This window comes from Anastrepha obliqua, chromosome 5, assembly GCF_027943255.1.
Source record: "Anastrepha obliqua isolate idAnaObli1 chromosome 5, idAnaObli1_1.0, whole genome shotgun sequence".
In the NCBI taxonomy this organism is placed as follows: Eukaryota; Metazoa; Arthropoda; class Insecta; order Diptera; family Tephritidae; genus Anastrepha; species Anastrepha obliqua.
Window position 1 is genome coordinate 67284422 of NC_072896.1, and position 12651 is coordinate 67297072.

The following is a 12651-nucleotide window of genomic DNA, read 5'->3' on the forward strand; positions in this document are numbered from 1 at the left end:
TAACGAAGCGTTCGCCCTGGCGGCTATATCAGCGCCAACAACACCACCAGCATCAGCGCTGCTGACACCTACATCGTCCACACCAACGACATCGACGCGCTCACCAGTGGAGACGCCAAGTTTAGGAGTCACGCCGACGCCACCCATTGAACGGGAGGTGGTGAAGTCAAGGTGTGAGGAGGAAGTGCAAAAGGTGGAAAGCGTGCGCGAAGAAAACGTGGGAGTGGGAGAAAACGAAGTACTGGTTGTGGAAACGGTGTTGGCGCCAAAGGGAAACGGTGCCAAAACATCAACAGCAGTGGTGGTTGAAAGCAGAATCTCAATAGACGGCCCCACCGAAGCTAAGCCTGTTGCTGTGAGTGCACAGCAGCCCACAGCACAACAGGACACTTCAGTAGCATCAGCATTAGCGTCATCAACAGCGGCAACCACTACGTCTACTGATCACCAGACGAAGCCGAATGAGTGCAGCAACATAAACGGCAATAATAACAGTTTTCGTCGCAATAGCAGCAGCTTAAAAAGCAATAGAAAGAATATTGCTACTGCCAACTTTGCTAAAGGGGTGAACAACCAACATAGCACTGGACGCACCAGCAACAACAATAAAGCGAAAATTACTCTGAAAATGCGTTTCAAAGTTGCCAAGCGAATTTGCCAGCGACGATTGCGCACAAAAAATATCGATGAAAACTATCCACAACCGCAGTAAGTCTAAAAAAATAACACTAATTTGGTCTATCAATACGGAAATCTTATTTTATTAAATTCAGTTAGTTTAATGTAATTAATTTAATATTAAATTGCTAAAATAACAGTAAACTATGAAAATGTTACAAGTGAAAAAAATCATAAAAAAGTTGTAAAGCATTACTTGGTCTGAGAGATATTTAATTTCTTTGGAGTTTAGGATAAAAATGAAAGAAATTCAAAGAAAATAATTTTTATTTCAATAGTTAGTAAAGCCGTTTGTGAACTTTTCAACTGAACTTGATGAGACAATGGTGTAAGTAGGAGATACTGAATGTTACGCTGTCACATCGTATTTTGAAATAACTCTATTTATGTCCACAGTCTCATCCAACAGAGTTTCGTAGTAGTAGTCCCTTGTCGCCTTATTGTACGGCTATTTGCATCGCCTTGTTTTAAACGCATCCTCTCTTTCAACGTTCGACGGCTGAACTTCTTCTAGTTTAAACGAATTCATTTGAATTGATGTCAACTCACTGGCACTGTCTCAGCTATTAATGAAAATAATAATAAATAAATCTGATTTTTTTTTTATTCCTTGATATCTCTTGTCAAATTAGCAATAAATAGTTTGTACATGAAATTATTTATATAGTTGTATGAAGAAATATCGCTCTTAATCAGAGCATAGGGCGGAAACAAACTCAGACCAACGTGAGCGATCTTGTGCAATTTTTCGAATTTCATGCCAGGAACATCTTGATTGGTATTCCGCGTGTGTTGATCGCATCCAAGTTGTTTGTGGTTGTCCTCTTCTTCTGGAACCTTGTGGATTCCATTCTAGGGCCATCTTTGCGATGTCATTGTCTTCTTTGCGTAAGGTGTGCCCAATCCAATGCCATTCCCTTTCTTTGATATCAGCTGCGATGGGCTTGCACATCGAAATATTTAAAAGATTTTCGTTGGTGATAACTCTTGGCCAAAATATGCGGTGAATAATGCGCAGACATCTGTTGATAACTGTTTGTAGGCTACTGTATATGGTATCTGTGACTTTCCATGTTTCGCACGCATAAAGTAACACTGGTTTGATGCTTGTATTGAAAATCCGCAATTTTGTTTTTGTGCTGATATGTTTTGATGACCAGATTCGATTCATCCTGTGGAAAGCGTGGTGAGCTTTGCTTATGCGGGAACTTACATCAGCTTCCGCTCCACCATTTTTTGACACTATGCTGCCAAGGTAGCAGAAGTTTTCGATTAACGGTTTCAAAAATGAGAAAAAAGTGTTCCCCAAATTGTTTTTTAACGAGTATTTTTTTCTAAAAAATAAAATAAAAATTAATAATTTATAAAAGTGTTAGAATATCTGACTTCAAAAAACTCTACACAAAAATTTTGAAGAAAATTTTCGAATTTTTAAATTTTTTTTCAAAATATTTCAGTTTACTTTTTATTATACTCAAGCCTACAAGTCAATTTTTAGAAAAATTGAAGGCCATCCAAAATACTTGGATCACTTGACATAGCTCACCCAGCTATCCCACCCCCATTCAAGTGTGCGGCTACTTGATTGCTTTCATGGAATCCTATCAGCCAAGCGATGGTAAAAATTGGCTGTTCGAAAAATATTTTCGGAACACAAAGAAGGGAACCCTCTTGTTGGAACTGGCTGCCTCATCTAGCAACCCTTAGAAAGAAGAAATCCGTACTCGCAAGTGTTCATCAAAGCGTACCTTGGATATGGAAATATTTGAGAGAGGAAAAACATTGTTCTAAATATAGTAAAAGTCATAGGCTTTAGGGTTTGCAGTAATTATAGTTAGAAGGACGCAACATGCTAGTACCAAGTGGTTCCTTCTTGCTGGACAAAAAAAAAAGCACAAAACTAGATATTCAGAGTTTTTGACATACAATAAACTTTGCGCCTCTGGAACTGGAGGAAGGTTTCAAGGTTTAGAGAAAAGGAACTATAGCTGAGGTTCACCATTTAGGTTTCTGTCTTTGACCAGCTGCCCTTTGATTTCAGGGTTTTTTTTCTTCTACTTGAATTTGAAACTTCCTCCTGAGCTATTACACCGTTAAAGTAGTTCATTATAAATAAAGTGAGTCCTGTAAATGTATAGCACCTCCGAACACCGAGTGACATCGATGAGAAACTGTTCCATTCACAAATGCATTCAGAGGTTTGCCGTTGCCCGTCGATGGCGAAGGTTACCAGAAAATTATTTATCTATCATACTGACATAGTGAGCACTCGATTTACTGCCTGTATGCCATGCTCAATACACTCTCGGTTTCAACGGCTGACCTTAAATATTTTTAGGAAGACCTGGAGTCTTCATCCGGAAATAGTGCCTTGGATATATGCAGTTCTATTGTGCAGCGGATTCTTGGTTTAGGGGGCAGCCCAACGTAACCCATGTATCATTCCGCACTAGGAAGAACAGAGAGAGACGTGCATTGGGCCGATAGGTGCAATGAGAACTTCTTCTCTGGTTGCCCTCTATATCTCGTTCCTATTGAACTACATATAATATACACCACATCTCATCAACATCTGTCAGCTCTGAAACACCTAGGTAGGAAGCGATAATCATGGTCAAATGATTTGTGTTTACTGGTCAGCATAAAATAGCACAAATTTGAGATATCACCTTAAAGCGATTACTTACACACAGACGATTCCAAGCTGAATCGTGAGTTTGAAGCTCGAGCTTCCTTGGCGTCTAGAGAAAGCAATTTCTTTAATCCTGTCGGATTTTGCCAACAAGTGCTACTTTGGTGAGTAGTAAAGTCCTCTCTCGACGAACAAAACTAACACTTTATAAGGCTCTCATCTAGACAAAAATCACTTAAGCGGTTTTTGCGCTAATCAAGAAGAAGAAGTCGGACAGCAAATTATAACCAAATCTCAAAAAGCAGGATTATTTTGCTCCACCATTTTTCAGAAGTCGGATCGTAGATGATTATGATGTCAGGCTGCCTAATTGTCGAACACAAATGACCTCAATACAAACATAAAACAAAGAAAATTATATTTATCTGACGTCGGGCGGCTCGCTGTCGTTTTTACTTCGAATTGACTTTTATTGGATACTTCGTACCCAAATATAGCGTATAGCATACAATGACTACTCTCTGAAAGATTTATCGGTCGGTTCGGACACAGTCATCCGAGGACGATAGTTCTGGAAAGGACACTTAGTTAATAAGTGGGCATAGTATTTGGTGGAAAAGACTCGTTTACTGGGCGTTCTGTTGGGTAAAGAAAATTTGATGCACTTAGTAGCAGAGTTACTATGGGAATACATTAATATTCCACGCATTTCATTCATGAAGTAGGATTTGGCGTTTTATATGAATATATGAGGAAAGCAGTGTATTTATAACCTTCCTTGACATGAAATAATTCTATCACTCGTGACGCAGGAAGCGTTACTTTAAACCCCTAATTTCCATGTACTCGTACCTCAATTTTCTCGAACCAATCGCCTTCAATTCAGGCGAAAGTTTACTTCAGAAATTATACATACACTCTCACACCTACATAGAATCTAAATTTACACACTGATATGTATGTACTCAAACATCACTTACTTTCGCCCACTTATGGAAAAATAAATATACGCAAATATTCGACTAAGTGAATACAATTTATATTTAACTTTTTTGAAATTGGATTAGATATGCTTATCATCACTGCTACTGTGACAGTCATCATCTCTGCTTGTCTGCCTGTCCCCACATCCACCACCCATTACAGGCACTCACAAACGACTAACCGACTGGCTCGTTCGGCTGCATGACTAGTAAGGTGGGTGGCTGCTTTTTTGGTACTTTAGCTACTCGCATGGCGCATTAATGATTTAAGAAGCAGAATCTGTCGCAGCTATAGCTCATTCAAATTCTAATGCGGGCTCAAAAAATAAATATAAATACTATATGACAGACACTAAGTTTTCAGACACACAACTATAGTTAGATGTTGATTTGATGCGGCTTCTGGTGGGTATGGGTGAGCGGATTGGTTTACGATTCGGTTTGTTGCACTGGTCGGTGAACGCTTTGTCCTGCAATTTCTATTTCGGTACAATATTCAATTCACTTTCAAAAAAGTGGCAAAAAGCGCTACACTCGTTTTTTGTTGTTGTTTATTTGTAGTTTTTGTTATTAGGCTACTATCGACATATGAACTTGTAAGCATACATTTTTACTCACCTTTTCTCTGATTTTATATATTTTTCTTTAACTTTTGCTTGATCTCATCTCAGCATCTGACTATGCCTGAAAGGACATCATATTAAAAATTTATTTTTGCTTTGCACATTTTCTCGTTTTTTGTTTTTTTTCCAGCATTCGCATCTACGCGCATGATGAATTTAAACTATCTAAATGGGGATGCGTCATTAATTCATAAGCTAAAGGCCATTTATTTTCGTATCTAACTTTCGAAATTCATTGGTAGTGCTTGAGTTTGCCAAAGATATCTAAATACATTTTTAATTTGGTTTAAAATTGGGCTAACCTTCATTATTTTACGGGAAATTACGTTCCAAGTCCCACACAAACTGAGTAGAAGCTTTTGGCGCATTTAAGGTTATCTAAATTTAATTTTTCATACTTGACTTTTAAAGAAATCAAATTTGATGAAAAAACATCCTAATTAATTTAATAAATCGAACGACAATGCTGCTTTGGGTATTTTGAACTCAAGGCAAAATTTGTGTTCCAATTTGATAGAATTTATCGGAGTTGGTTCTAATGAGCGTGAAAGCTTCACACTAATATTTTTCCCACTTGATAAACTAATCGCAAGAGGCAAAAAATTTAATTTTTACATATGAGATGACGCAATGAAATTCGAGTATTAGCTGGTATTTAAATACACCTGACATTTTCAAAAAATTAATATGTCTCAAATAGAATGCACACGATTAAACTTTGTATACAGTCTGTTTACTAAATGCCTACCACCAAGCCGCATTCCCGATGACTACACAAATATGAGCTTATTCAACACAGTGAAACCTCCCTTGGGTGGACACTCACCGTCAGCCAACTTTTGTCCGCCCAAGAGAGGTGTCTGCCCAAGGGGAGGATAGCTTAATTCAGAACATATAAATTTTAATAAATAATTGAATAATATTTCTCATTTAAATGAAAGATATTGATATTATAGTAAATCGTTCATATTTTTGCAAAAGTGCATACTTCATACTTACAAAGTGTAAGTAAAGTCATTCTCCCATCCATTTTGACCGAATAATCTCTTTGTTTTTGACGATGAACCTGTGTTTCTCCAATTTTGAGCATACACCTGGAGAATTGGACTTATTTCTTTTAAAATTTCATGCAGAGGCTCACTAGTGACATCATACCAAATGTACTGAATTAATTATATATATCAGGAAAAATTATGCTTGCATTTAATTAGTAAAACTAATAGTGGCTAATGCCTGGATATACAAGTTGTTTTTCTCGTAAGCGTTAATAAAATTACGGCACAAACCAAATAAAATATTAGTTTTGGGAAAAAGGAATACAATATTTTCTCGGTAGATTTGTAAAGCGATCGATAACTCGTAAAATATCGATCAAACAATTTAAATTTTATGCTCGTATTTCACACTAAAAAAAATCTTTAGCTGTTTTTTGTTTTTTTTTCATTCAGTTGTGAGTTACAGGGTGTTCGGTACATTTTACAGTTGTTCTTTGGTAAAGGCGAAAATGCAAGCCATTTGGAATGGTGTTTATGGTGCCGAATTTGTAACAGGTAATTACGTGCAATTTTGGTTTCGTCGATTTCATTCAGCCATTTTCAATATTAAAGAAAATGTCGATAAAACTACAGAAATAATCGAAGTTGATCGGCATATTAGTAGTCGTTGCATCGCCCAGGAGCTAAAGATCGACCATAAAACAGTTTTTAACTATTTGCGCATAAACTTTGCGCAAATACAGGGTGGCTGATGAATTTTGCTACATTAAGAAACTCAAATAACTTTTTTTTTAGTGTATGGAATTCATTTATTTTTTTTCAAGTTGAAGGTCATTAAATTTTATTAAATGTAGCTTAACTAGTTTTAAAAATAATTGAATTTAAATGCCCCCCATGCTCGTTGACACAAGTGCGGCATCTTAGTAAAAAGTTGTTCATTGCTGCTTTGACAGTTGCGACAGGAATAGCCGCAATTGTTGCCCGAATGGATTGTTTTAGTTCATCCAAATTTGTTGGCTTTGTTTTATAAACTTCTTGTTTACATAAACCCTACAAGAAAAAGTCAGGTGCAGTAAGGTCAGGCGACCTGGGGGGCCAACGAAATTCGGAGTTTCTTGAAATCAGTTTATTGGGAAATTTTCGTCGCAACTCTGTCATAACAGTCTGGGCTATGTGAGACGTTGCCCCATCTTGTTGAAACCACACAGAGTTGAAAGGAATTCTCTTTCGGCGTAGTTCTGGATAGAAAAATTCTTTCAGCATTTTCAAATAACTGTCTCCAGTAACCGTAACGGTGTGACCATTTTCTTCAAAAAAATAAGGCCCGACAATACAGCGTGAAGAAACCGCACACCACACTGTCACGCGAAGAGGATGCAATTCCGTCTCGTGGAGTATCTGTGGGTTAGAAGTGCTCCATATTCGACAATTTTGTTTGTTCACATTGCCGTTTAAATCGAAATGGGCCTCATCAGACATGAAAAGGCAGTTTAACATATTTTGGTCTTCTTCCACCATTTGCAGGATCTTCTGGCAAAATTCCAAGCGAATCGGCAAGCCTGCTGCATTCAGTTTGTTAACTATTTGAATTTTGTAGGGAAATAAGTCTAAATCTTTGTGCATTATTGTTTGCAAAGACTGTCGGCTGACACCAAGTTGAGCAGATAAGCTTCTTGTTGAAACCATTGGATTGCTTTGTATAGCTGCAGCTACAGCAGCGATCGTTTCCTCCGTCCGAACTGGTGGGTTTCGATGATAAGGCCTTCTTGCGACTGTTCCTTGCTCAGCAAAATTATTCACCAGTCTCATTATGGTCCATCTGCTCGGGGGATCGTCGCCAAACATCCGCCTGTACTCTCTCTGTACCAAAACTACGGACTCCAGTGCGTGATAGCGGCGGACTATCCAAATTCTTGTTTGCGTGTCCCAGTTATCCATTTTAATAAATTTTAAAGATCAATCTGCAAATTAAAACAAAAATGGAACAGATAACTTAAAAAGAAAAAAAGTTATTCAATTTTTTTTTTGGTAGCGGCTTTCATCAGCCACCCTGTATAAAGGATTTCTTTTACCCCAAACTAATATATTCATGTAGAAATATTACACTTTATCCAGGAATTCATCTTTTTTCCATTTAGTTAGTATACTCTCTCAATTTTTTCATATTTTGTCCGCCTATGAGGAGTTCGTGTCCGGTCAACAGACGTGTTTGTCTTGTCCCTCTACCTCGAAGCAGTCCCGGGGTGGAGGGAAAAATCCAAGAGAAGAGGAGGGATATTTTTAGTGGTTACTATATGGTGCGAAGGCATTTTTAACCCAACCTCACTGCCAAAAAAAAAAAATTGACTAACTGGTAATTAGCTGCATCATAGCATTTTGTTTTATAGGTCAATCTTATCCTCGAACATTGTCAAGCAGATTAAATAGCCGATAAGCGGCGTACGCGGGCATAACTTTCAAGAAGGCTCCTAAGATACCGAGTCGTAGTGCCCAAAATACATTGGTTTTTTATAAAACGTCTTCTCTACCTCAGGCCCTAGCCTACTTTACTTTAATACATTTTATATATATTAAATAAAAGCTTCATAAAAATATCAACATCTTTGACAAATGGCTGAGCCAACTCATGAAAACGCCAGACCCAATGCATTTACTTATATAATGGAAGCAATAAATGCATACCAATCGAGAAAAATGTATAAGGAAACACACGAATAGTATAGATGCTATGTCTGCGCATAGGTACATACAAACTGCAATGCTTTCATAAGTCTGAAGTGAAAATTCCAGTACTACAGGAAATAGAATAAATAGCCATAAGACCATTAATACTTTAGACCTATAATTTGAAAAAATAAGTGGATGGAAGTGCAAGGGTTCTTGGGCATATAAGCTGAAATTATTTATAGATTTGAGTTAATAAGTAAATATTACTATATGTGAGTATTAGGGCGGGTCGATTTAAAAATCGCTCATTGCTCTGTGAAAATCATATTCTAGGGATCAAAATAAGAAACTTTGCCGAAGGAACCATACCTCTAAAACGAATTCTAATGTCCCCCAATTTGGGTCGAACGAAAAATCCCACTTTGACCCATTTGTAGTGCTCCAATCGAGTCCAAATGTATGACCGACCCCCACTAACTTTGGACGGCCGATCCACCCATGCCAGTGTCACACCCCTTGGAACTCCCCTGGGGGACTCCCCATACAATCATTTAAAAATATCACCATTTTTGGCCTTTACATGAGAAAAGAAACTAAAAAGTTCGACCCAAATTGGGGGACATCAGAATTCGGTTTAGAGGTATGGTTCCTTCGGCAAAGTTTCTTATTTTGATCTCTAGAATATGATTTTCATAGAGCAATGGGCGATTTTTTTTTTGTATATGTTTGTATGTATGCAAGTAAAGGGTTTCGTGCCTATATTCGCGTTACCTTGTATATTAGTATTTCATTTTAATTTTTTTATTATTTTCAGTTTACATTTCTAAAGTTAGTTTGCGCTTCGCATAGCAACAAAGGAAGCCGCATGTTACGCATACGCCATGTTGGCCGGAAGTGCGTGGGCCACCCGCTGATACATACGTGTCATCCCATAGATTCCGTGGGACAGATTAAAACTACTCAAGCTATACAGTTATACGTGGTGCAGATATTAATAGTAGAGGTTTTTGCCAATTAATAAAAAGTTATTATTACAATGGAAGTCGGTGTTTTGTAGTTTTTGCAGCCATTGCGAAAGCTAAATATCTCACTCGATACATATATACACAGATAATTTGAAGCTTAGTGGTAGAGTAGGTGATGGTGTGTAATTATCATCAATCACTCTTTAATTCAATTATCTTCTCGACTACTGCAGCACCTTTTAGACTAATTGAACTGCTGATTAGCAACAAAAGTGATACATATATCTTTAATTATAAAAATTCTTTAATTATATACATATATCTTCTTTCTTTATTTATTTTTTTCTACTGGATTAACAGCAAGTTATTCATCACATTTAGTTTATTATTCTATAACTGGTGAATTGAAAAGTGGTTCTTTAAATGAATTAAGAGATGCAGGATGAGTTATGTTGCGTGGTATAAAAGGTTTATTGATTATGAGAAGTATTGGTAGTAGTATACTTACATGACTAATTTGTCCAACTCCTTATATAATTTGTTTACCATTTTAGTTGAAGTCATTAACTTTATGAAAATAGGCCTACTATAAACAGTTCTCCCACATAGCCTTAAATCGTAATAGTTCTACAATTAAGAATAGTTTAATAAATTCCTTGATCCGATAAAGCTAAGGTTAATTGAGTAGAGTCAAATGGACGCATATAGACGTAAATTGATAAATAATTGGTGTACAGAATCGCAGAATCGTTGGATCAATTATAGTCTGAGAATGCTTTTGGGGAAATGAGCTCGGTATATTTCGTCTTATAAATGGAATTATGTGTGTCCCAAGTCTAGATATATTTAGACTTAACGTGGGCAGGAAAATATTTGTATGCATTTTTATACGAAAAAACAAAAACGTGGCTTAAACTGACCATTCCAGTCACCAGATTTTAATCGCATCTACCACTTTAGACGTTGCACGCTTTTATGAATTATGGACGCGGGCTCTCTTGGCATGGAAATATATACCTAAAAAATCTAGTAGAGAGTATGCCAAAAATAATCGATGCAGTAAAAAACACGGTGCAACACTGAAAATACACCTGACAAATTACACACTGTAGGTTGTTTATATGGTCGAATAATGCATAAAAATATTTTTGTTATTTTTGTTGTACCCTTCAATTTTTATTTATTTATAAAAAACCGTTTTTTCAGACTTTGCGCGGTAATCTACGGATATCTCGGTCATTTTTTCACCGATTTTCAATATTTTATTGGAAGTTTGAATTAGTTTTAAAGGTTTTTTTCGAAGATTTGGGGCTTTATTGTGAAAAAACGGTACAAAATATTTTATTCGAAGTATTGGCCATCGCTAGCTACAACTTTCGCCCATCTTTCGGGCAATTTCCGGATGCCGTTTCTCCAAAATTCTGGCCGCTGCTTGGCTATCCATGACTCAACCCATATTTTGGTAGCCTCGTACGAGGAGAACCGCTGGTCCGCCAAATCGAGACTCATATTCCGGAACAAATGATAATCGGAGGGAGCTATGTCTGGACTATACGGCGGGTGGGGTAACACTTCCCAGCCAAGCGTTCCAAGGTATTTTTTGACAGGTTGAGCAACATGCGGCCGAGCGTTGTCATGTTGCAAAATAACCTTGTCGTGCCTTTTTACCGTTTCCGGCCGTTTTTCTTTCAATGCCCGGCTTAAACGCATCAATTGCAGTCGGTAACGATCCCCCGTGATTGTTTCGCCCGGTTGGAGCAGCTCAAAATATACGACGCCGACCTGATCCCACCAAATGCAGAGCATGATTTTCTTGCCGTGAATATTCTGCTTGGCCGTCGACGTTGATGCGTGGCCGGGCAAACCCCATGATTTTTTGCGTTTTGGGTTATCGTAGTGGATCCATTTTTCGTCGCCAGTCACCACCCGATGCAAAAAACCCTTCCGATTTTGTCGCTCGATCAGCAATTCGCACGTAAAAAATCGCCGTTCGACGTCGCGCAGCTTTAACTCGTACGGGACCCAATGTCCTTGCTTTTGGTCGAACTTTTTGGGCTGGCCAAGACGCTCCTTGTCTTCGGTGTGAAAATCACCACTTTTGAATCGTCGAAACCAGTACTCACATATTGAAATCGACGGAGTATGGTCTGGGTAGGCCTCCTGCAGCAATTCACGGGCTTGGGCTGTATTTTTTTTCAAATTGAAGCAGAAAAGCAAAGCTTCCCCCAAATTGCGTTTCGACGGCACGAAAGTTGACATACTCGGAGCACGAAAACACTGCGTTGTTTATACTTCAGCGAAATGACAGATACTGATAAACAAAGCCTAGGGATGAGGCTTTGTCATGAATATATATTCAGTATTGCCAACGCGATAAAGTGATAAATAGCGCCATCTGTGTATCACCTTTAAAACTAATTCAACCTCCCAATATATGTTTTGAATATGATATTGTCAGACCTTTCAAATGATGTACAACAATTAATTATTCAAACTAGTTAGTTCTGATTTTTATTTGATTAAACCTGGAGAAAGTGCTTTTTTATCATTTTTTTAACTCAAAACTTACCGAATTAGAGAGAGGTAAAGTTACTGCGTGGGAGGAGGAGGGTCTCTGCGCCTCAGAAATCGCGCAAAAATTATGTCGCAAAATTATATAGAAACACGTAAACCTTTCATTTGTAATTTATGATAAATTGTCATTGTCAAACATTTATTGTCAATACATAAAGAATGCAGTGATTTTTCCAAGTAAATAATCATCAAAGACCAAAACTATGGTTCCACAAATGGATAGATATTCAAGGCATTTTTTTCTACAATATTTACGGAAAACTAGCGTAGTTTACGCAATTTTTGTCCGATTATTGAAAGTAATACATTAATTTCTTCGTTAATAAATGCACTCAAAGAATATTAACAAACATCTTTAATTTTGTAGTAAAATTATGCAATAAAAAATTGTTAATGTCAGGTGTATTTCGTTTTTTTTTTTTTTTTTGTAGCACTGTGAAATCTGCCATTAGTCATACGAAATCCTAATGTTTACCTGACTCCGCTCTTAAGTCAAGGGACAAAAGTATTCACATTGGGCTGTTTTTTTTTTTA

General features: G+C 37.3%; 1 protein-coding gene across 1 annotated transcript in view; it reads left to right on the plus strand.

The window, feature by feature from the left end:
* Positions 1 to 429: 429 nt before the first annotated feature.
* LOC129249459 (P protein) overlaps positions 430 to 12651 on the plus strand; it is an 81979-nt gene continuing 69757 nt past the window's right edge. Inside the window, exon 1 of the mRNA XM_054889287.1 lies at positions 430 to 708. Coding sequence (XP_054745262.1) covers positions 629 to 708 — 80 coding nt within the window. The 5' untranslated portion in view covers positions 430 to 628. The remainder of the gene's footprint in view (positions 709 to 12651) is intronic.